General features: G+C 40.4%; 1 protein-coding gene across 1 annotated transcript in view; it reads left to right on the top strand.

The window, feature by feature from the left end:
* Positions 1-20,533: 20,533 nt before the first annotated feature.
* The window catches only part of RNF11 (ring finger protein 11), a 39,231-nt gene continuing 33,378 nt past the window's right edge, over positions 20,534-26,386 (top strand). Inside the window, exon 1 of the mRNA XM_070609686.1 lies at positions 20,534-21,267. Within this exon, the coding sequence (XP_070465787.1) occupies positions 21,145-21,267 (123 nt within the window). The 5' untranslated portion in view covers positions 20,534-21,144. The remainder of the gene's footprint in view (positions 21,268-26,386) is intronic.

Raw genomic sequence — 26,386 nt, 5'->3', positions numbered from 1 at the left:
TTGAATGACATTAACAAATCCTGTATGATCTCATTCATAAATAGAAGATAAAAATAACAACAAACAAACACATAGAAACAGAGATTGAACTGGTGGTTAGCAGAGGGGAAGGAGGCGGAAGGAGGACAAAAGGGGTGATTAGGCATGCGTGTATGGTGATGGTTGTAATTAGTCTTTGAGTGGTGAACATGATGCAATCTACACAGAAATCAAAATATAATAATGTACACTTGAAATTTATATAACATTATAAACCAATGCTACCACAATAAAACAATAAAACAATAACAATAAAAAAAATAAAATGATATTAAATGTCTCCACAACAAACACTGGAAACTAGAATACAAAGTAGCAATGCTTTAAAAGTTCCTTGTAAAAATTATTTTCAACCTAGAATTCTGTATCCAGAGAACCATCTATCAAGTGTGAAGATAAAATTAAAGACACATTGAGACTTGCAAAATCTCCCCCCAAAAATTACTTCTCCTACCCCATTTCGAGGAAGCTACTACAAGGCATGTGCCACCAAAATGAGGGATTAAAAAAAGAGAGAGAGAGAGAAACACGGGATTCATAGAACAGGAGATATAACACAGGAGAGAGGCAAAGAGACTCCTCATGGTGATTATAAAGGAGAATCCTAGGATGAAAACTGCTGAGCATGGATAAAGGTTGGAACAGGAGAATGGAGGGCTCTAGGACCTATCCCTTCAGGAAAATAAACGGAACAGATGAATTACCTGGTAAAGTTGATAATGTAGAAAATAGTGATATAGAGAACTAAGCAAGTGAAAAAATAAAATTATTAATATTTCCTGTAGGAAAAGCATATACAAGAAAGGAAATCTATAGTACAGTACTTAGCTTAGCAGTAAACAATATTTACAATAATTCAAAGAGTGAATTTTGGTTTCATCAAAAATTATATTTTAACTACATTAAGGAGAGGAAATAGAAACCTAGAGTGATGGAAGAGGGGCTGAATCCTCATCTTTTATAACAGGAATTCAAAAAATAATGTCTAAAATTGGTAAATCAAAAAGAATCAGTATAAGCATATTATATTTTAAAGATTTTATTTTTCCTTTTTCTCCCCAAAGCCCCCCAGGTGCATAGTTGTGTATGTTTAGTTGTGGGTCCTTCCGGTTGTGGCATGTGGGACACAGCCTTAGCATAGCCTGATGAGCAGTGCTATGTCGGTGCCCAGGATTCAAACCGGCAAAACCCTGAGCCGTGGAAGTGGAGCATGTTGAACTTAACCGCTCAGCCACGGGGCCAGCCCCACGCATATTATATTTTAATGGCAGTAAATACCAGAAGAAATAACTAGTTTAAGGACAAGTTTTGAGGTTAAGGATGGGTGTGGCTAGAGATCACAGTTTTTCATCTTAAGCCTTATAGCATAATTTGACTTTATAAACAATGAGAACATATTATTTTGATTACTTTCTTAACCTTAAAATAATTTTTTAACATTATATCATTTTCATTCAAAGTTTCTTAACTGAAGATTTTTATCATGTGTTTATGTGGTGACTGCAAGTTACTTAACAAACATTTTGTATGTATTAGGTCTTGCCTGGCACCAGAGACGAATAAATGTGCAAAATTAAACATTTACTCTTAAATAGCTCATGGTGCAAGTGGGAGAGAAAGATAAGTAATCAAGTGGTCATTAAACAGATGACAAGTGCTATAATAGAGAAATATGGACAATGCTATGGGAGCAGAAAGGAGTGCATATCTGGCTTGCCTTGGGAGTGGGGAACTGAGCTGCATCATAGAGGAGGATAATGGAAAGGAGAGCTTTCCAGGCAAATGGAATTGATGTGAAAAGGGTTGGAGGTGTCAGCAAGTTCCCTTTGTCATGTTTGTTAAGGCTAGAAGGCAGGATGTGCAGAACATGGGATTTACCTCAGCCTTTGTTCAGTTTTATTTGGGTCAGGTCAAGTTTTGTGGCCTTCTGTGGACATTTTAAAATCTCAGAAATGTTCTTAATCACCTGCATTCTTAAAATGTAGCTGGGGTCCTGTCTTTGAGGTAGAAATAATGCAAACAGCTTTAGACGGCACAGTGTCACAAATGGGAAGGCCGGGAAAACTAAGTATTTGAATTCTTTTGATCTGTGTGTCCTCTAATGGCCTCAGTATGTCTGATTTGCCCTGTACGGAGGACCACAGAGTTGTAGGCAGAGTTCCTGACTTTCCAAATTATGAAAATAAGCTTTTTATCCAAGCCTCTCCAAGCAAAAAACAGGCAGCATTCAGTTATCTTTCAAAATATTATGTCCAATAGAAAATTGATATTAGCTATGAAAATAAACACTAGTCTACATATCCTTCAGTTCCCTCTCCTCCATCCCCTCCACCACCTCCTCGTTCAGGCCTCGATATCAGACATTGCAACTGAGTTCTGACTACCTTCTCTATGCTTCCAGACTCTTCCATTCAATCTATTTCTCCTTGCCAGCAGAGACCTAATTGGCAGTCCTTTGATTAAAAAAACAAAAAGAAGAAAAACAACTTCACTGCCTCTCCACAGCCTGCAGGATCAAGTCCAATCTCCTTTGTCTCTCATTCCACGCCTTCCATTACCTGGCCCCAAACTACATTTCTAGCACCCTCTCCTATTATTCTTCTTTTCATCCTCTCTCTCCACTTTCTACCCCGCTGCAGCCACACACACACAGTGTTCGTTCTCTAAATTTCATCTTCCCTGAAATGTTATTTTTAGAACACAGCGAACTTTCATGCCATCAAACGTTCGAATGTGTTTTTCTCTCTAAAATGCCCTTTGGCCCACAAATCTCCTCCCTATCTTAAGACCCAATTTAAACGTCCCTGCTAACGATCAAAAGCATGATGTCTGGTCCACTAGGATCCAAGGCAGGCTTACTAAATGTATGGCTTGAGCAAGTTACCTAAGCTCTCTTTGCTTTGGAAATAACAGTAGAAAATTATGGGACCCACTTCACAGGGCTGTTGTGAGACATAAACAAGAGAATAGATGTCAAACACGGAGAACAATGTCGAGAATATATTTAGAGCTCAATGAATGTTAGCTCTGGCTTAAAATAATAATAAATGGATAGTGAACAAACAAATTTTTTTAAATTCTCTTTTCTGAGAAGCTTTACTCATTTCTCCAAGGAAAATTAATCATAAGCAAATTGCTTATGACGTTTACTTTCACATCTCTTCTACTTTATACAATTTCAGGCACATAGAATGTCTTCAAAATGATTTTTTAAAAATAAAGTCATAATCACTTCTGAAGTCTTTTAAAATATAGTTTCAAAGCTGTTAAACACGGGTTCAAATCCTGGATCAGATACCTACTAATTATGTGATCTTGGACAAGCAACAAAACTTCAGTTTCTACGTCTATAAAAAGAAGGATAATATCATTTATCTGACTGAGGATTCAGTGATAATTTTCCGTTCGAAGTTTCCCAGAGTCTACAGACAAAGCCTAAAACACGGCCAGACACACAAGTCTCACTACCATCTGGCCCTTGTCTACCTTTCCAGCTTCATCTCCCACACTACCCTTGGTACTTGCTACTTCAACAATTCTGAAATGCTTGCAATTTCCTAGGCTGTCTGGTTTTTGAGTCTTTGCACATGCTGTTCATTCTAACAAAAGTGTCCTTCCCTTCACTTATACTTACTCGGTTCATCTTTATCCTTCAAAACTCATTAAAATATTTATAGAGTACCTACTTATATATTTTCTATGTTCCTCTGGTCGCCCAACAAATGTCTAAATGCCATCTAGAGTAGTTCACTTGCCTTCAACTGGATCGGAACTGAAAATCAGAGCTATTAAAGCCCTTGGAGTTCACCTAACGTAGCCCAAGAGTGTCCATACTGAAGAAATAGTTCTAGAGTGAAGAGGCTGACCTAAGGTCATGGAGATCTTAGTTATCTACTGTTGTGTAACCAACTATCCCAAAGTTTAATGGCTCAGATCAACAACCATTTTATTATTTCTCACAATTTTATGAGTCCAGAATCCAGTCAGGGCTAGGCTAGGCAGTCCTTCTGCTCCACAGGGAGTCAACTGAGGTCACTCAGTGGTATTCACATGGCTTCACGCACATGCCTTGAGCCTTGACAGAAATGGCTGGAAAGCTGGCTTCATCTGGGTCCCTCTCCCCCTCTAGATAGTCTCATTGTGATCTCTCCAGCAGGGCACCTGGTGGCTCAGGGCTCAAAGAGACAATGTTCCCTGGAGACAGGAAGTGGATGTTACAAGTCTCTTAAGACTTAGGCTTGGAAACTAACGCAGTGTCTTTTCTGAAGTATTCTACTGGTCAAAACAATTGTAGAGCCCACCCAGACTCCAGAGGAGGAGACATAGACCCCATCTATCCATGATAGGAGGATCAAAGAAATTACAGCCATTGTTAATCTGTCACTGTTTACCCACTGGCCACAAATTATTTACATTCTTCCCACACGCAAAATACATTTGCCTCCTCAAAGGACCTATCCCCCAAAACTCAGCACATTACAGCATCAGACTCAGGATCAAGGTCTATGATCTTATCATCTGAATAAGTTCCAGGGCTTGATGAGGCTCCTCAGATGTAGTTCCTTAAACATTGTTTCTTTCAACCTGACCATATCTGAACTAAAGAAATAAGTTATCTTTCCCTTACACATCCAACTACAATGGTGAGACAGGCATAAGATAACTGCAATAGACACTGCTGTTTAAAAGAGGATGGTGGTAGTGGTGGGTAGGGAGAATGCAAACACATAGCAGTCATTGGTACATAGAAATTCTGAAATCTAGCCAGGCACATGTTTTTGCCAGTTCCTTAATTAAGGCCTAGTTCTGTTCCCTGGGAATGAGTCTCTGTGACTTTTGGTTCTGCCCTCTGAGTCATCCTTCTTTTTCCATAAGAAACAGTCCATTTTTGTAGTTGAGTAGTTTTCTCAGCCTGCTCTCTGCCTACAGTAGATTGGGAATCCAAAGACCTCTTTTCATTTTGTACTGTCTCTGTCAGTTTCAGCCAAGCTAATGTAATCCTTTTAAAATTTGAGGAGTTTCCTGTGTATCAAGTTATACTTTATTCCATTATCCAAAAAACACACCCACAAATCTCTTTCAGATAGCCTTTCTCAACCTTGGGCCCCCTGTGAAGCTGCTGTGGAATGATACCCTTAAGACTCTTGAAAACCCTATTGTTTAACACAGAGGGTCTGTGAGGCACAGCATTAAGATCCTCAAAAAGAATTTTCCCCCTCCTAGGAATAATTTTGAAAGGATCTATGAGACACTGCCCTAAATCTTTCTGAGGTCTTAACAAAAGATTTTATAGTGCACCCTTGACTTCTCTTTACCCTGTGATCTCATTTTTCTGGTAACACCTTGGATTTGATCTTTACTATGAGGCCAGCTGTTCCTTTGAGATCCTTGTGCTGGCTGGAAGTGCTATCCTGGGCCCTTCTTTAGTTTATCTCTCTCTTCTCATAGACAGCTAGAAAAAGCCAGTTGACACTTTGTACTTTCTGCCTAGAAACTCCCCAGCCAGATGCTCAAGTTCGTTAGGTACTTTTCAATTTTCCATGTTACCACAAGTGACCGTGTTGCCAAACCTTCCTCCAGTTTCCAATAACAATTCCTTGACTGTTCTGCAAGTCCTCACCAACAGTCTTCTCCATGTCTTAATGCCCTTCAAGTCTCCATCCATCGTGCAGTCTCAAAGCCAATGTCACATGTCTTGGGTTTTGTGTTAATAGAAGTGCACCATTTCCAGGTATCAACTTCTATTGTGGTTACCAGTTGTTGCCTAACAAATTATCCCCAAACCTAGTAACTTAAAGAAAATTATCATATCTCTTGATTTTGTGGGTCAATATTTGGGGTAAAGAATGGATGATTGATTCTTCGACTCCACATGAAGAGTGAAATAGGGTCAGTGGATGGTACTCAGCTGGTAGTTGGGTTGGTCTGGAGGATCTCAGATAGTTTCACTCACATGACAGACATTGACAAGAAGAGTTGGAAGGCTGGATTCGACTAAGCACTTCTCCCTCTCATGAAGTCTGGGCTCAAGCAGGCCCTTCTCTGCATGTAGTCTCAAAGCCTGTCCATGAGGTCTCTCTAGAAGGGATATCAAACACATGCTACATGACACCCAAGGGCTCCGAGAGGCAGTGTTCCAAAAGATAGGAAATGGAACTTCCAGGTTTTTAATCCCAGGCTTGGAAACTGATAGTGTCATTTCTGCAATATTTTATTAGTTAAAGCAGTCACAGGGTCTGCTCAGATTTAAGAGGAAAGGACATAGACACCATCTCTTGATAGGAGGAGCATCAAAGAATTTGTGGCCATATTTAATCTGCCACATAAAGAAGTTTAACAGAAAAACCAAGAGTTGAACCCAGATCTTCTGCCTCTAGTTGCATGCATGTGCCATTACTGCACTCATTCATTCATTCATGATTCAACAAACATTTCTGGAATGCCCCCATGTCTGCTAGGTACCATGTTAGACACTGAGACAAGATATAAACGTTAAAAAGATATGAACTCTATTCTGGGATATCCTACAAGCTAATGAGGCCAATGGATATATCCACGCATAATGCTAGATGCTAATAGAGAGGTACGCCAAATACTGGAGGAAGATACAAGAGGTAGGAAATATCTACAGTGGGGAAGAGGGAGTGTTGGGAGGGCTTCCCAGTGTTAACTGAAAAAGCCTCAAGATGAGTTTATTCATGAATAACCAAAAAAATTGCAATTCACGATGTGCATGTTATGGCAAACTATAGGCAAATCCAACAAACAAAGAAGGGGAGCTGCCTATAGAGAAAAAGGGAGAGTAGTGAGGGGCTGTTCTGAGGGAAAGTCCGTTTAGGGAAAGTAACAGTTCAGGGTGGCAATGACTTCTCATTGACCAAGCTGCCGTGTTTCTCACTGGCTGGGCCGTTGCCAGGTGGGGAGAGAAATCTTCCTTTGGTAGTATAGTTTTACTTCCTGTCCAAGACGCAAGCATCCATCTCTTCTCCTTTGATGTAATTGATGATATGATAGAGTGTGAGAGCTCCCCCTACCGGCCTTCCCAACTCCAGTTTAGTCAAGGTTTCTTTTACTAATTTCTGCAGTAGAGAAATGAACTCACAGCTGAGTTTTAAAAGCTGAAGAGAATTTGCTGAGAAGAGAAGACAATGAAAGACTTTATAGTCATTGGCCAAGGGCAGACGGGGTGAAAGAGCACGGTATGTTTGGGAAACATTGAGGAGTTCACACGATTGATATAGAAGATATAAGGGGTACAAGCCACTCAGAAATTATTTTGACATTTTTTTTCCTGAGGCAGTCAGAGGCATAGGGAGAAAGTGATGGGAGACTTCATTTCAACTTCATGTTTTTCCTATTGATGATTCTAAGAGTTGTGACTCCAAAGCTTTCTTTTCTATGCTTCCATTTGCAAGCCCCCCACACCCCATTTCTTCGTTAAATCATGGCAATAGGATTAGAGGGAGATAAGGTCATTTCGAGATTTATATTTACATCCAGCCTGTAAACCCCTGTCTTTCATTATGTGTGCAAGTATGGATAATGGACTGTGTGTGATGAATATTAATCATGCCTTTTCATTTGGGTATTTGAAGACTACACAGTGAGCCTAACCCTAGTACTTGCTGGTGTAGGGATTGATGTGGTGCAAGTAAGGGGTTATTTTACTTGGCATCAGACTTCAACACACTAAGTCAGTGTCCCATTCCACTACCTGTCCTCTGTGATGCCTTTGTGAGAATCACAAAAGTACATTCTCTGGGTGATACAGCCCCACATCAGGTTTCAGTGGCTTGAAGAGTAAAGTAAGGTCTTAATTTCAGCTGCCACTTGTTTCCTGGCTTGTCATGTACACAACGTGCATCTCTATGTTCTGGCCTTGCCTGATTATTGGTGTTCCATTGTTATATTCAGAACAGAGCCTGTGGACACAGACCAAAGAAGCCATTTTCCATTCCATACTCCTCATATCCCTTGATTCTAATGTATTCTGTGATCTACGGTTCAAACACCAAGCAAATCATCCTCCTTCTCTGTACTTATTTTTCTCTCACTGAAAGTTCCAAGGACTAGCCATTCCTATCCTGGGATATAGAGCCTCCTTTGTCAGGAATAAGTTTGGCAAGCATAATGTTCTATCCATACTCTCACCTGCCTCAGGAAAATGACTTCTTTTTAAGTTGTTTTTTCATTGTATAAACTATTTTGAAACACTAATAGCAGGAATAAAGAGAAAGAGTGAGAGGGAACGTTGCCAACAATCCTGTCTCCTATCAGATAAGCCATTTTCATTTCCCATGGTGACCATTGTCTCCAAGTTCCTAAATTCCAAACTCTGTCAACAAGTATGTATTTTTTCATTGTTTTAATGAGAGAATACGTTTCATTTTATTTTCTTTATTTTTTACTAAATAGTACCTCCTGGAGGATTCTGGGAAGATGTCTGCATAGGAGGCCTCTGAATTCACCTCCTCCCACAAACACAACAAATCTACAACTACCTGTGCAACAATTTCCTGTGAGAGAGAGCTGGAAATTGGATAAAGGGAACCCCCATGACAAGGGACAAAACTGACAGGAGTGGAAGAGGCAGAAATTCACCTCTGCTGAGGAAAAAGACATATCCTAGCTGTGGCCCTTCACAGTCGGGAACAACCTCAAAGGTACAAAGCCATTCCCAGAGGAGTAGGGGGATCTGAGTGGGGATCCATGTCACAATAGGCATCCTAGCCTTTGGATTCAGCACAGTTGAAATGAGATCCCATAATACCTGGCTTTGCTGGCTTTGAAAACTAACGGGGGATATCCCCAGAAAAACTATTGGACTTCAGAGAGAAAAGCCTGCTCTTAAAGGGCTCATGCACAGATTCACCTATTCTGGAAACCAACACAAAAACACCAGAAAGAAAAGTGCATAGTCCTTTGGTGAAAGAGACTCATTTGGTAAGCTCTGAGCTCATCTCAAAGAGGCAGGAGGTGGTTGGACACTTCCCCAGGGACTAAGACACTGGCAGCAGCCATTATTGAGACTTAGCACAGTCATGCTGACACAGACACTGGCAGACACCATTGGATTTCTTCCTCTGGTCTATTAGTGCAGGGGTTTGCCCTTCCCACTAGAGCATCAATTTAATCCAGCTCAGCCAGGGAGGCAGCCCACCCTAGAGACCAGCCCCGCCCACCAGCAATCCGTGGTGAACTTGTGGGCATCTGTAGGTGGAGTGGGTGGAACCTCTGCAGTGAGGTGAGTGGGCCCATCTCTGGCAGGGGGTGCATGCGGGCAGGGCTGACGGCAGTGGGGTGTAACAGCCACAGCCAACTATTGCCCCCGGCCATATCAAACAGCCACACATAGGACCTGCTCCACCTTCCAAACGCCTAATTTCAAAATATACTACAATGCTATAGTAATCAAAATAGCATGATGCTGGCACAAAAACAGACACACAGATCAATGGAACAGAATTGAGAGCCCAGAAATAAACCCACACATCTGTAGACAGCTAATTTTCGACAAGGAAGCCAAGAACATACAATGGAGAACAGAAAGTCTCTTCAATAAATGTTATTGGGAAACCTGGACAGTCACATTCAAAAGAATGAAAGTAGACCATTATCTTCCACCATACACAACAATTAACTCAGAATGGATTAAAGACTTCAATTTAAGACCTGAAACTATGAAAATTCTAGAAGAAAACATAGGCAGTGTGTTCTTCAACATCAGTCTTAGCAGCATATTTTCAAGTCCCATGTCTGACCAGGCAAGGGAAACAATAGAAAAAATAAACAAATGGAACTACATCAAACTAAAAAGCTTCTACACAGCAAAGGAAACCATCAACAAAATGAAAAGACAACCTAACAATTGGGAGAGGATATTTGCAAACCGCATACCTGATAAGGAGTTAATATCCAAAATATATAGAGAACTCATACATCTCAACAACAAAAATACTAACAACCTAATTTAAAAACGGGCAAAAGATCTGAACAGACATTTCTCCAAAGAAGATATACCGATGGCCAACAGGCACGTGAAAAGATGTTCAACATCACTAAATATCAGGGAAATGCAAACCAAAACTACAATGAGATATCGCCTCATGCTCTGTCAGAATGGCTATAACTAACAAGACAGGAAATAATGTGCTGGAAAAGATGTGGAGAAAATGGGACTCTCATTCACTGCTGGTGGGAGTGCAAATTGGTGCAGCCATTATGGAAAGCAATATGGAGATTCCTCAAAAAATTAAGAATACAACTACCATATGATCCAACTATTCTACTCCTGAAATTTATCCAAAGAACATGAAAACATGAATGCATAAAGATATATGCACCTCTATGTTCATTGCAGCATTATTCACAATAGCCAAGAGTTGGAAACAACCTAGGTGCCTATAAAGAGATGAATGGATAAAGAAGATGTGGTATATATACACAATGAAATACTACTCAGTCCTAAAAAATGATGAAATCTGGCCATTTGTGACATCATGGATGGACCTTGAAGGTATTATTCTAAGTGAAATAAGTCAGAGAGATAAAGTCAAATACCATATGATCTCACTCATAAATAGAAGATAAAAACAGCAATAAATGAATACATAGAGACAGAGATTGGGTTGGTGGCAACCAGAGGGGAAGGGGGGAGGAAGGAGTACAAAAGGGGTGATTAGGCACATGTGTATGGTGATGGATTTTAATTAGTCTTTGGGTGGTGAAAATGATGTAATCTACACAGAAATCAAAATATAATGATGTACACCCAAAATTATATAATGTTATAAACCAATGTTACAGCAATAAAAAAATTTTAAAAAGAAAAAAAAAGTTATGTGTATTTTAACACAATTTTAAAAAAGGGAAAAAAACAGTTCTGGAGATGAATGGCAGTGATGATTGCACAACATTATGAATGTGTTTAATACCACTGAACTGTACACTTCAAAATGGTTAAGATGGTAGATTTGTTTATGCATATTTTACCATCATAAAAAAACTTAGGAAAAAAATGTCATCAAGAATCTGTATGTGTTCTATTTGCAGTTTCCCACTGTGTCATGGCATTTGTCTCTACTTTGCCTTCATCCACGCTATCCTTCTGCCTGAGTCCTTTGTCTTCAGTCTTCCCCAGCTGCTCCTGGTCATCCTACAAAACTCAAGTGTCAGGAAGATTTTTTAACCCTCCTAGACCAATGTACCTCAAACTTTAATGTGCATATTATAGTAAAATGTACATTCTTATTTATTTAGTCTCAAGTGGGGCCTGAAACTTTGCATTTCTCACAAGCTCACAATCCCAGGTGATTCAGATAATGCTGATCCACGGACCACACTTTGAGTAAGAAAGCTTTTAGACTAACAATTCTCAAACTTTTTATCTTAGGACCCCAATGCACTCTTAAAAATTATTGAGGATACCAGTAAGCTTTTGTTTACATAAATTATATCTATCAATATATATCATGTTAGAAAATAAAACTGAGAAATATAAAAATTATATTTAATTCATTTAAAAATAACAATATTGGGGCTGGCCCCGTGGCCAAGTGGTTAAGTTCGCGCGCTCCGCTGCAGGCGGCCCAGTGTTTCATTGGTTCGAATCCTGGGCGCCGACATGGCACTGCTCATCAAACCACGCTGAGGCAGCGTCCCACATGCCACAACTAGAAGGACCCACAATGAAGAATATACAACTACGTACTGGGGGGCTTTGGGGAGAAAAAGGAAAAAATAAAATCTTAAAAAAAAATAAAAATAACAATATTAAGCCCATTACATGTTAAAATAAATAACACATTTTTATGAAAAATAACTGTATTTTCAAGAAAAATGTTCTACATTTTTGCAATATCTCTTTAATATCTGGTTCCATTCTATCAGAAATGGACAGTCCAGTATATGGACAATCTGTAAGGACATAGGTGAACTCAACATCACCAATAAACTGGGTATAATGGAAATCTATAGACCACCTTATCCAACAACAGGAGAACACACATTCTTCTCAAGCTCACATGAAACATTGACCAAGATAGACTACATTCTGGGCTATAAAACATACCTTAACAAATTTAAAAGAATAGAAATCATATAATGTCTGTTCTCAGACCACAATGGAATTAAACTGGAAATCAATAACAGAAAGATAGCTGGAAAATACCAAAATACTTAGAGATTAAACAACACACTTCTAAATAATACACAGGTCAAAGAAGAAATCACAAGAGAAATTAAACAATATTTTGAACTAAGTGAAAATGAAAAGAGAACTTATCAAAATTTGTGAGATAAGCAAAAGTAGTGCTTAGAGGGAAATTTATAGCATTGAATGCATATATTAGAAAAGAAAAAAGATCTAAAATCAGTCACTTAAGCTTCCACCTTCGGGCTGCCTCCATGGCCGAGTGGTTAAGTTTGTATGCTCTGCTTCAGCAGCCCAGGGTTTCGCCAGTTTGGATCCTGGACGCGGACATGGCACTGCTCTTCAGGCCATGCTGAGGTGGTGTCCTGCATAGCACAACCAGAGACACTCACAACTAGGATATTCCACTATGTACTGGGGGGCTTTGGGGAGAAGAAGAATAAGAAGAGGGAGAAAGAAGATTGGCAACAGATGTTATCTCAGGTGCTAATCTTTTAAAAAAAAAGTTTCCACCTTAGAAACTAGAAACTAGAAAACTAGAAACTAGAAATAGAAAGGCAAATTAAATCCAAAGGAAGCAGAAGAAAAGAAATAATAAAAATTAGAGCAGAAATCAATGAAATTGAAAATAGAAAATCTATAGAGAAAATAAATGAAACCAAAAGCTGGTTCTTTGAAAAGATCAATAAAATGGATAAGTCTCTAGCCAGGCTAACTAAGAAAAAAAGAGAGAGAACACAAATAACTAACATCAGAAATGAAAAAAGGGACATCACTACAGATCCCATGGACATTAACAGGGTAATAAAGGAATACTATGAACAACTCTATGCCCATATATTTGATAACTTAAATGAAATGGACCAATTCCTTGAAAGACACAATCTGCCAAAACTCACACAAGAAGAAACAGACAATATGAATAAGCCCATATTTATTTTAAAAAGTGAATGAATAATTAATAACCTTACAAAACAAAAAGCACCAGGTCCTGATGGGTTCACTGGAGAATTCTTCTTTTTTGAAGATTGGTACCTGAGCTAACATCTATTGCCAATCTTCTTTCCTCTTCTCCTTCTTCTTCTTCTTCTCCACAAAGCCCCCCAGTATGTAGTTGTATATTCTAGTTGTAGGTCCTTCTGGTTGTGCTATGTGGGACACCACCTCAGCATGGCTTGATGAGAAGTGCCATGTCCATACCCAGGATCCAAACCAGTGAAACCTGGGCCGCCAAAGTGGAGTGCATGGACTTTACCATTCATCCACAGGACAGATCCCTACTGGAGAATTCTACCAAACATTTAAGGAAGAAATTGTACCAATTCTCTACAATCTCTTTCAGAAGATAGCACTGAGAGAATATTTCCTAACTCAATCTAAGAGACCAGGATTACCCTAAAACCAAAACCAGACAAAGACATTAAAAGAAAACTACTGATCAATATCTCTCATGAACATAGATGCAAAAACCCTTCGACAAAACGTTAGCAAATAGAATCTAACAATGTATTTAAAAAATTATATACCAAGTGAAATTTATCCGAGGTATGCAAGGCTGGTTCAACATTTAAAAATCAATGAATGTGACTCATCACATCAATAGGCTAAAGAAGAAAAATCACATGATAATATCAATAGATGCAGAAAAAGCATTTGACAAAATCCAACACCAATACATGTAAATACTTTCAGTAAACTAGGAATAGACGGGAACTTTCTCAACTTGATAAAGAATATCTAAAAAAACCCTACAGCTAGCGTCATACTTAATGGTGAGAAACTGAAGCTTTTCCACTAAGATAAGGAACAAGGCAAGGACATCCCCTCTCACCACAGCTTTTCAACATTATACTGGAAGTTCTAGCTAATGCAATTAGACAAGAAAAGGAAATCAAAGGTATACAGATTGAGAAGGAAGAAATCAAACTGACTTTGTTCATAGACGACATGATCATCTATGCAGAAAATCCAAAATAATCAACAGAAAAATTCCTGGAACTAATAAGTGATTATAGCAAGATTGCAGAATACAAGGTTAGTATACAAAAGTCTATTGTTTTCCTATATATTAGCAATAAACAAGTGGAATTTGAAATCAAAATTGAAATGCCATTTACGTTAGCACCCACCAAAAATGAAATATTTATGTATAGATCTAATGAAATATGTGCAATATCTATATGAGGGAAACTATGAAATTCTGATGAATGAAATCAAAGAAGAAATAAATAAATGGATAGATAGTCCATGTTCCTGGATAGGAAGATTCAATATTGTCAAGATGTCGGTTCTTCCCAACTTGATCTATAGATTCAATGCAATCCCAATCAAAATCCCAGCAAGTTATTTTGTGGATATCAACAAACTGATTCTAAAGTTTTTATGGAGAGGCAAAAGACCCAAAATAACCAACAGATTATTGAAGAAGAACAAAGTTATAGAACTGATGCTACCCGACTTCAAGACTTACTATAAAGCCAGAGTAATCAAGATAGTATGGTTTTGGAGAAAGAATAGACAAGTAGATCAATGGAACAGAATAGACAGCCCAGATAGTCCCACACAAATATAGTCAACTCATCTTTAACAAAGGAGTAAAGGCAATACAATGGAGAAAATATAGTCTTTTCAACAAATGTACTAGGACACTGGAGGCCCACATGCAAAAGAATGACTCTAGACACAGACCTTACACCCCTCACAAAAATTAACTGAAAATGGATTACACCTAAATGTAAAATGCAAATATATAAACTCCTAGAAGATAACATAGGAGAAAATCCAAATGACTTTGAGTTTGGTGAAAACTTTTTAGAAACAATCCATGAAAGAAAGAAATGATAAGCTGGATTTCATTAAAATTAAAATTTTCTGCTATGCAAAAGACGTTGTCAAAAGAAAGAAAAGTGAAGCTGCAGACTGCGAGCCAACATTTGCAAAAGACATATCTGAGAAAGGACTGTTCTCTAAAAGATATTTTAAAAACTCTTAAAACTCAACAACAAGAAAATAAATAACATTCTTTTTAAAAAATGGGCCAATCATCTTAACAGACATGTCATCAATTAAAATATACAGATGTCAAATAAGCATGTGAAATAAAATTTCAGGAAAATGGAAATTAAACAATAATGAGATACACACCATTAGTATGACCAAACCCCAGAACAGTGACAACGTCAAATGTTGGTGAGGATATGGAGCAACAGGAATTCTCATTCATTACTGGTGGGAATGCAAAATGGCACAACCATTTTGGAAGCTAGTTTGGTAGTTTCCTGCAAAATTAAGTATACTCTTACCATACCATCCAGAAATTGTGCTCCTTGGTATATACCCAACTTAACTGAAAATTTATGTCCACACAGAAACCTGAAAACAGACTGTGAGAATGTAAAAATGGTACAGCTATTGTAGAAAACAGTATGGCTGCTCCTCAAAACATTAAACATAGAGGGGCTGGCCTGTGGCATAGTGGTTAAGGTCGTGTGCTCCACTTCAGCGGCCCAGGGTTTCACTGGTTCAGATCCTTGGCATGGATATGGCACCACTCATTAGGCCATGCTGAGGCAGCATCCCACATGCCACAACTAGAGGGACCCATAACTAAAATATACAACTATGTACTGGTGGGGTTGGGGAGAAAAAGCAGGAAAACAAAAAGAAGATTGGCAACAGTTGTTAGCTCAGGTGTCAATCTAAAAAAAAAAATTAAGCATAGAATTACTATATGATCCAGCAGTTCCTCTTTGGGGTATATAACCAAATAATTGAAATCAGAGTCTCAAAGAGATGTTTGTATACCTATATTCATAGCAGCATTTTTCATAATAGCTAAAACGTGGAAGCAACCCAAGTGTCCATCAATGGATGAATGGATAAACAAAATGTAGTATATGCAGACAATGGAATTCAGTCTTAAAAAGGAAGGAAATTCTGCAATATGCTACAACATGGATGAACCTTGAAGACATTAAGCTAAATGAAATAAGCCAGTCACAAAAGGGCAAATACTATATGACTATACTTATACGAGATACTTCGAGTAGTCAAAAACATTGAGATAGAAAATAGAATAGTGGTTGCCAGGGGCTGAGGGGAGGGGAGAATAGGGAGTTATTGTTTAATGGGTAGTTTCACTTTTACAAGATGAAGAGTTCCGGAGATGGATGATAGTGATTGTTGCACAATATTACGAATGTATTTAATACCACTGAACTGTACACCTAAAAATGGTTAAGGGGGTAAATTTTATATTAAGTGTAGAAATTAATAAAAGAAACCTTAACTAAATTGGAGTTGGGAAGGCATGTAGGGGGAGCTCTCATGCTCTATCATATGTCATCAATTACACCAAACAGGAAGAGACATACACTTGCATCTTCCTCAGGAAGTAAAACTACAGCTGAAGGAAGATTTCTCCTTCCATCCGGCAATAGCCCAGCCAATGACAAATGCTGCAGCTCAGCCAATAAAAGCCATTGCAGCCCTGAACTGTTACTTTCCCCCTATGGACTTTCTTTTATAACAACCCACTCCTACTCTCCCTTTTTCTCTATAAAAGTAAGCTTCCCTCCTTTGTTTTCTGGATTTGCCTATCGTTCGTCACAGCACACACATCCTGAATTGCAATTCTTTTGGCTATTCCTGAATAAACTCATTTTGAGGGTAAAATAACAGGTGAATTTGCTTTTAAGTTAACAGTGATGTATTTTACCGCAATTAAAAAAATTGGAAAAAAAAAAAAACCTGTAGACGGATGTTTATAGCAGCTTTATTCATAACCAGCAAAATTTGGAAGCAACTAAGATGTCCATCAGTAGGTGAATGGATAAATAAACTGTGGGACACCCAGAGAGTGGAACCTTATTCAGTGCTAAAAGGAAATGGGCTATCAAGCCATGGATAGACCTGGAGGAAACTTCATTGCATATTACCAAGTGAAACAAGCCAATCTGAAAAGGCTACATATTGTAGGATCCCAACTATATGACATTCTGAAAAAGGAAAAGCTATGGGGACAGAAAAGAAATTAGTTGTTGCCAGGGGTTAGGAGTGAGGGAGGGATGAATAGGTGGAGCACAGATTTGGGAGGCGGTGAAACCATTCTGTATGATGCTATAGTTGTGGATACATGTCATTATAAATTTGTTCAAACCCGCAGAATATATGGCACTGAGTGAACTCTAAGATAAGCAAGGATTTTCTGTGATAGTGATGTGTCATTGCAGGTTCATCGATTGTAACAAATGTACCTCTCTGGTGGAGAATGTTGATAATGGGGGAGGCTAGGTACGTGTGAGGGCAGGCTGTATATGATAGATCTCTATACCTTCTCAATATTGATGTAAACCTAAAATGAGTCTAAACAATAAAGTCTATTTTTTAGAAAATACAGCTCAGTAGAAGATACTGGATTCTCATATCTGCTTCTGGATTAGATCTCCTGCTGTCAGAGAAAACCAGAGTCAGACAGAAGTTAAAGCAGTAAAGGCAAATTTTATTCAAGAACTATTGCAATAGGGGAAGAGAGACCTCAGTATAGAACTGGATTCCATTCTGAATACAAAAGGACAAGCGGGGATTTGTGGGCAAGGGACAGGGTGGGAGTCAGTGGATAGAAACTTACTAAGAGGAGACAACATGGATAAGGGGAATTCTGGCTAAACCCACTTGATAGGATTTTTGCTGAAGGCAGGCCAAGGTGGTCAGATACCACGGATGGGGGATTCCGGTGAAACTGACTCAGCTAGAGTCTTGCTAAAACTGGAATAAGTGGGCCAAGGACAGAGCCCAGGGTTGGGGCCTTAAGGGCTTAGAGGAGCCTGACTAGAGTAGGTCAAGGAGAGTTTTTGTCACTGCAATGGTCCTGGTTACTATTCTCGATTTTAAATTACATTTTGTGAGTAGGTCACGCTCTCTGGTCTATAGGGCATTTCCCAAGGGCTCCTTTCTAAAGCCAGGTTGGGAAGATAGATCACTGAACAGCTACTTCCTTACAAAGGTACATGTGGATGCCAAAGGCATTCAAGAGAAGTCTTTCTTTATTCCCTTGTTTTTACACATTCAGGGAAGACCACCAGGATGAAAAAAGATGTAGTCCCTTCCCACAACCTAGTAAAAACAACTGGTATATGATTCAAATCCTGGCTTTACCTCTGAATATCCATGTGAAGCCATGTTTCTATTTCTGTAAAACAGGAACATCAATATAATCCTTTCAGGGCACTTACGTGTCTGGATCAAGCTAATAAATAGCAGTTATGATTAGATATATTAAAAATTGTGTTAAAATAGTCACATATGATATTTAGATATACACAACATCATAACAGATCCCATTTGTTTTATACTGTTACCTATATTCCAACTAAGTGCAATCAGTGACAGCTACATGAAGAAAGAGATACTTAAGGAAGGTCTTAAAAGATGGCTGGATTTCAATAGAAGGGAACAGCATGGTAAAAGGTCAGACGTGGAAAAGCATAGTGCAGGTTGAGGGCACGGCAAGTAGTGGTGATGTGGCTGGAGTGGAGGATGACTGGTTGGAGTCAGAGTCATATGGGAGATGAGGACGGGACCAAATGGTGCAAGGCCTTAATGCCATGCTAAATTTCTGAACCAGAAGTCTATGAATGCTCTCTTATCACATTTTTCCTGGCTGTAGTGTGGAGGATGGATTGATGGTGCAGAGGCATGGACTTCCTTAAAACGCCATCGCAATAGTTCAGAGGAGTCAAACAAAACAGCAATGCAGGAAAAAATGCAAATACCTGAAATTTTCCTCCCAAAGGATCCAATAATTTCACTTTTCCAAGCTAGAGAATGAAGCAATGATTCTTGGGGTTGTGTGAAAGATTCTTATATAAACACGGCATTAGGGTTACACCTATTTAGGTGGGAGCTATTAATGGGAGGAAAGACAAGTCTTGGAGACGAGGGCATACAGCAAAAAGGTTATATTTAAAATGGAATCTGAATGCATCTACCTAAGATAGTTATTTTGTAGAATAGGGACTTCAAAGTTAAAGCACTCAGGTCCGTACCAGTTTAATGCTCTCCTACCTCTAAGAATCCTTTCAGATTCTCACCCAAATGGTGTAATCACTCTCCTCTGGGCCCTCTAAAAACCTCTGATGAGGGGTGGGAGAAGGACTCATCTATTTACTTGTCTTCCCAGCTGAACTCCAGGCTCCATCAGGAACAAGCCAGGTCTGGTAAATCAGTTTCCCTAGTGCCTAGCAGAGGGTGTGGTGAAAAAAAAAATCAGTTAAATGGTGAACAAAAGAAAAGGAGTCAAGACCCACTTGTCTTCTTGTTGAAGGAATGACTATTAGGAGCATTCTCGTGTTTCTTGTTTCCTTCCTTTGCAAACATTGCTTCTTGAGCTATTTGTTCATTCAACCAAGAGAGCCTACTCTACCTTAGGCTATGTGCCAGGCTTGCACAGAGGAAGGACAGATGATTCAGCTTGATCGGCTGTGACAGAGAAAAGCTCACGGACTGAGCACAGAGGAGGTGATTAACCCAGACTGGAGAGTTAGGAAAGGTTTCCCAGGGGAAATGAAGTTGAGTCCAGGAAGGATAAATGGGAATAAGCGTTAGCCTGATGGGAAGTAGAAGGTTGGGAGCGGAGAGAAGAGAGTTTCTGTTAGAGAAACAATACAGGCAAAGGCCTCAGCCAGAGGGAACATTCTTCTAGATAACCGAAAGTACTTTATTTAGACAGCCTAAAGTTTAGAATAGGCGAGGAGACAATGCTGCTAATGAGTTGGGGGAGATAGATTTGTAAACCATTGAAGAATTAATAGTCATTAACAGTATTGGGAAGCCATTAAAGTTTTACACAGGCCAATGACATGATCAGATTTACAATTAAAAAGATAATTCAACTGTGCAAATAGCGGACTGAATGGGGCAATGGTGACTGCAAGGAGAACAGCTGAGGGTATTACAGTAGCGCGGGCGAGAGATGATGGTGGCTTGGACTACCGTGGCGGGGGGAAAGAAACAGAACACTCCGAGGTACACAGCTGGAGGAAGAATCTGTCCGGTTGTGATGTAGGAGGACAAGGAAGTGATTAGAGAGGTAGGGAAGGTTCATTAGTGAGCTTGGACTTTATTCTGAAGGGATAAAGGGGAAGCCAATTAACATTTTAACCATGGGAGTTATACAATCAGATATGCGTTTATAAATAGATCACTTGGCAGAGGGTAGTGAGAAGACTGTAGGAACAGTGCACAGGTAAGAGCCGAGCCTCGCCGAGAGGGAGAAATGTACGTGGGCAGGCAGGGGAGACCCGACGGAGGTTTCGGAGTCAGGCACCCAGCCAACTGTCAGACGGAGAAGCAGAGACTGACGCAGCCCAGGGACAGCTGCTGGGGGTGCAGGGGGTGCGGCCGCGCCGCCGGAGCTGCCCACGCCTCCCGGGGCCGGGGGCGGGACCAGAGCACGCACAGCGGCGTGACGCAGGGCCGCAGCTGGCCTCGTTCTGGCCGCCGCCGCCGCTTTGAGGCGGAGTAGGATGAGGCCCGCGGCCGCGGCTCCGGCGTCGGCAGGGGCAGCAGCTGAGGCAGCAGCTGAGGCAGCCGCGACGGCCGCGCCCCCCCCTCCTGACCTGGATTAGGCCCAGCAGCTCCGTGGCCGCCGCCGCCCCGCGGGGGGGCGGGGTGGGGAAGTGCTTCGTCTCCCCGCCCCCCCCCCCCCCCATCTCCGCCTCGCAGGAGGCAACCGCCGCGACCCCGGCGGAGCCCGCGGCCCAGCCTTGAGCCCCCACCCCCGGGGGCTGGCATGAGCGGCCCTTCGGCGGCGCCGGGGGGCGGGGGAGCCGCCGCCGCCTGAGCCCCGGCCTGCCGCCCGACCCCACCTCGCCGACCGAGGCTGACCGCGGAGCGTGCGACGACCCCGCCACTGCTTTCTTACTCCCCCAGATCACACACCGCAGCCCCGGAAGATGGGGAACTGCCTCAAATCCCCCACTTCGGATGACATCTCCCTCCTTCACGAGTCTCAGTCCGACCGGGCTAGTTTTGGCGAGGGGACGGAGCCGGATCAGGAGCCGCCGCCGCCATATCAGGTAGGGGAGGGTGTGTGTTGGGGAGGAGGGGGTGCGAGGAGTGGAAGCAGGTCCAGGCGAGATCGAGGGGGCTTCGGGGCTGTCACTGCCCCTGGCCTCGGCAAGGCCTGGCGGGGCGGGGGGGGTTGACCCCCTTAGGGCTGGATCCGAGGGTGATTGCGCCCCACTCCCAAAATAAGGGGGATCCTTCACCTCTCCCTCAGGCATGATGTGGGGATGGTACCCTCTGTCCTTGAGGTCTGGGATCCGAGTATGTGATCAGTATCGCTTTGGCCAGTGGCTGGTGGTTCGCTTGTCGAGTTTGGGAGTGACATTTTCCTGTCTTTATGTCTGAATCGTGGAATGTGTGGAAGCTGTGAGGTTTGGGGATGATTTTCTCATCGCACCGCCAACTGGATTATGAGTTCTGGTTGGGTGGTTGCCCCCGACCCATTTAAATTTTCGTATGTGGTCATCCTCTCCTGCCTCCCTGCTCTCTCCCTCACCTGTCTGTCGGTGTTAATTGGATCTGGTAGGTCTTCATTTCTGCTTCTACTTGGGAGAAGAAGTGGTCTTCAAGTGATTTTAGTCCCAGCGAATCAAGAGTTACTTGTTTACATATATGTGTATATTAATTTTTAACCCCTCCTTCTTTTGCTCCACCCCTATGACACACCTTTTAATCGCGCTGACTTAATAAAACTTGATTATCTTGAACTTTGGAAACCTTTAAACCTGACTTGAGAAATACCTTCTGTTGCTCGTTTGTCTCCCTTTGTATCAAAGACTTCCTCCTAAATAGTTTCATTGCTTTTTGAACAGTCAAGCAGCCCCAGATGTGTTTACACAATTAATAAAGAGCCAAGACCTCTTGAGAAACCTCAAAATAGACATGTAGATGTTATAATCCATAATAAATATAAAAATGTTTCCTCTATGTTTTCGATTTTACATGACGTTGATTAAAAACTTTTTCCAAAAGGGCTTGGGTGGTTAAGTGGCTTAATTTTTTTCCTAAAGGGGGTTTAGTTTTCTAACTAGGCAGTCTCCTTTGTTGTTTCATGTGGTGACATCATTATCTAGTGTTATTCTTTTCTCATTCTTGTGTAAACCAGTGTCTCATCACACCAGAAAAACCTGATCACATATGCTGGTTTTCTGAATAAAACCCTTCAGGGTTTTCATATATACCAGTAAAGTCCAATCTTAAGTGTGTCATACAGAAGCCTCTCTGTCTTCTCTCACGTTCTGTATTCCAGGCCTCCCAATACACCAGCCTGTTCACACCTCTCTGCCTTTGCTCCAGTTGCCCCCTCTGCTTGGAGCCCTTCCCCCAAGGTTGGCCAGGTGAACATCTAATCCTCTTTGAGGACTCAGCTCTCCTGTGTCACCCCGTATCTGAAGTTCCTATATTTCTCTCCCCCCCATTGCTTCCTTGCTTGTGTCCTCCCCCACCACCCGTCCCTCTGCACTTCCAAAAGCAGCACATACAGCACTTGAGTGTTAATATCCTCGTTTAGTTAGATGTGTGTCTCATCCTTGGGCGGTTCCCTCCTCCCCCAGTGTAAGCTGCATGCAGGTAGGAACCTGTGTCTCCTGCTTGCTGTTGTATCCCCAGCATCTGGCCTACAGTAGGCACTCAGTAACTGCGATAAGTGAAGACTATAAGCCCTTGAGAACAGGGTCTGTATCCCCAATGCTTCGAGCAATTTCTGAGACATAAGAAGCACTTAAATGTTGAATGAATTAATGAATTTAAATTCAGTATTGTGTTTTCTAAGTTTACACAGCCATTTCTTACAAAGAATCGTCACAGGGGAAGGCTCTTTAAAAATCCAAGCTAAACCTGGATGTCTTTCTGAATCTTTGAAGCAAGTAAATTGTTTATATTTCACTCTTCGTTTGCCTCATAATGTGCTTATTTCAGTTTCATGAGCAAATGTTTTTAGAAGTATGAACTTTTTCAAAATCTCCTTCCATGTTCCCTAGACCCTTTTAAGGCAAATTGAGTATCTTTGACTTCTTGCCCTCTTTCTCTCATCCTTAGATAATATAGTGTTAAGGATAACTCTTTAGAATTTATGAGAGTTGTAGTAGTCTTTTCCAGGAGGACTACATGATAATGAGGGGTTTTTTGGGTATCGTGAAGGAACATGTTTTGAAACATGTTATTTGTGACAGTGGGAGTTTTTTGTGGTTGCCCTTTCCTGAGGTGAATGACCCACATACCAATAGGCCTATTTGGTATCAGTTGGAAGAAAACAATTTCTTTAAAAGATGGGAGCAGAAAAAGAAACTTTTGTAGAAAAAAATTTGTCCCCCTGAAGGAAATAAATTCTTAGGAATGGTTAATTTAGATGATCTGAGAAGCACCAATCCAAGGCAAATGATTTATATTTTCAGTGAACAGAAGTAACTTATTTTTTCCTTCAAAAATAGTGTATAACAGAGCTGCAGGAATATTGGCTTATTTCTTTAAAGAATAGTCTCAGCTGGAATAGGATTAAAAAAAATTTCATAAAGGGAATGGCTGATTATTAAGGCAAACACTTGGTGTTTTGCTGTAATGATTAGTTAAAAGATATCCTTTCTGTTTGTGTTGCACAATGTACATATATGCTGAGAGCTCTATATTTCCTAGTAAGAGGATCTGACAGATTTGTTTTATTTATTTATTTGTGCTTAAACGTAAGTGCTGCACCGTTATGGTCAAAGTTTATAAGAAGTACATGTTTCTCTCCTGGGTTTCTTTACTGGCCTTCTAACTGGTCTCCCTGCTTTCACCATTGCCCTCCCTACGCAGTCATGCAGTGCCCTTTGGTCAGCGGCCGACCACACCTGATGGTGTCCCATAAGATTAGTACCATATAGCCTGGGGGTGTGTACTTACACAGACCTAGATCTAGATCTGTGATGTTCACGCAGTGATGAAATCAGCTAACAACACATTTCTCAGAACATACCTCCGTCATTAAGCAACACATGACTGTTCTTAACCCACTGATGACTAGTCTGTTCTTAACCCAGCAGTCACAGTGGTTTTGGTAAAACAGATCATGACACTCTGCTCAACATCTTGTCGATTCCCATTTCATTCAGGGTGAAAGCCAGATTCCTTACAGTGTTGCATAAACCCTACATAATCTATACTCCCTGCCCCCACACATACCTCTCTTGACACCTTTCCTATTACTCTCCCCGAGCTGGCTTCCCTTTAGCCTCTCTGGCCTCCTTGTTCCTAGGATACTCCAGGACCATTGCCCTGGTTGTTTTTTGTGCCCGGGTACTCTTCCCCCAGATATCACCGTGGCTGACTTCCTCACCTCCTTCAAGTCATTACTCAAATGACACCTTCTTAAACCCTCTTTGACCACCCTATTTAGAATTGCAACCTGCCCCAACACCCTGGAATTCTCCCTTACCCTGTTCTGTTTTTCTCCATGGCATTTATCACTTTCTGACACACTATGTTTACTTACAATGTTTATTGTTTATTATCTATCTCTTTCCACTAGGTGGTAAGCACCTTGAGGAAAGGGAATTTTAAAAAAATGGTTTCCCAAGAACCTAGAATAGTGCCTGGTACATGTTAAGCGCTCAATTACTGGTTGAATAAATCGATTTCTTTTCATTGAATTAATATATTTGTTTTGACGCAAGTGCAGTTGAATGTCTTATAAGAACTATGCATATTCCTAGTGCCTTTTTTCCTTTATTATGGATCATTTTTAAGAAGTCAATCCTAAAATTCAAGTCCCGATAATATTAAATATAGGAATTGGTTTAAAATAATTATTGATAAAATAATTTAGGATTTTTTTCCACCCTGTATATATTCTATAACGAACATGTCTTTTTTTGAGGAAGTACTTGAGTCCTTGTCCTTGAAGAAATGGGAGGGAAGAGGTTAGAGCTTTTCTTGAATTAGAAGGTAAAAACAGAGAAATCTGGCATGCCCTCTACTCTGTCCTCCCTGAATGTTTACAAAGAGTACGATGGAATCCTCCCTAATGGCAGTCAGAGGGATTGTGAGAGGGAGGGTAGTCAGGAAAGGCTGGAGAATGAAGGTCTGTAAGAGGGGAGGGCCAGGTAGGTAGCCCAGGGCTGGAACGTATACGTGAACAGGTTGAGGTACCACCGTCACTCTAAGACCCTCACTTGTCGTATGCTAATTCATGAGTGGCATTCTGTTAGAAAGAGCTTAATATTCATTGAACAACGAGAAAAGTCACTTTACAGTTTTGCAGTAGCTATATAGTTATATAGTTGGAGGTTTACTAATCTCTTCCTCCTGTCCTATCTACACTTTGTGATGAATACATTTGAGATTTTAAAATCAGAAGAAAATAAGTTATTTTTAATACAGCAGTGAGTGCAAATGTAGGTCTGGTTTTGAAGTCAGGTGGAATTGAGTTCAAATCCTGGTTGTTACTTACATGTAAACTAGGAAGAGAGTTTATCAGATTATATTTTGTTTTGAGGAACTTCTTTCGCAAATACCAAAACATAAAATTTTGGATATTTCAAATTGTTACTGAGTAAAGCTTTCTTCAAGATGCGTTTTTTTTTAAAAAAAAAAAAGACTTGGTCTCCCCATGGAACTCAGTAAAATAATCCCCCTCCTTTAAAAATCTAGAATATAATAAAATATTTTTAAGCATTTGAAGCTATAATAATATATTAAGACCTTGTTTTTCTGATATCTTTATGAGGTTAAATTCAGGTAATTGAAGATTTTTTTTCTATGTTGGCATTTTGTTTACCATTTAGGTGGAAATTGCCTCAAAATGTATTTCACATATCTTGTTCTTAGTAAAAAAAAGTTCCCTTTGTGTGAAATTTTATCCTTCCCCTCTTGAAGTTCTACCTTTTCATTGAGGGACGGATCACCTCCAACCTGTTTAATAAAGCCTTCCCTGACCATTTTTTTTCTCTCTCACTCCTGATTTCTACAAGTACACTACTTTTTGTTTATGATATTTATCTGGAAATCATATATTACCTTAATAATTAGCTCTTGGTGCTTTAACAGTTACTATTCTTCCAATTACAGTTTCCTTAAAAATGAGAATGATGTGTTAAGATTTTAAAAATTTCTCAGTGGAGTGGAATGGCACCTTAGAGATTGTAGACACCCAGT

This window comes from Equus przewalskii, chromosome 2 (assembly GCF_037783145.1).
Source record: "Equus przewalskii isolate Varuska chromosome 2, EquPr2, whole genome shotgun sequence".
NCBI lineage: Eukaryota > Metazoa > Chordata > Mammalia > Perissodactyla > Equidae > Equus > Equus przewalskii.
The sequence above is the reverse complement of the archived record's forward strand: the minus strand, read 5'-3'. Positions and strand labels throughout refer to the sequence as shown.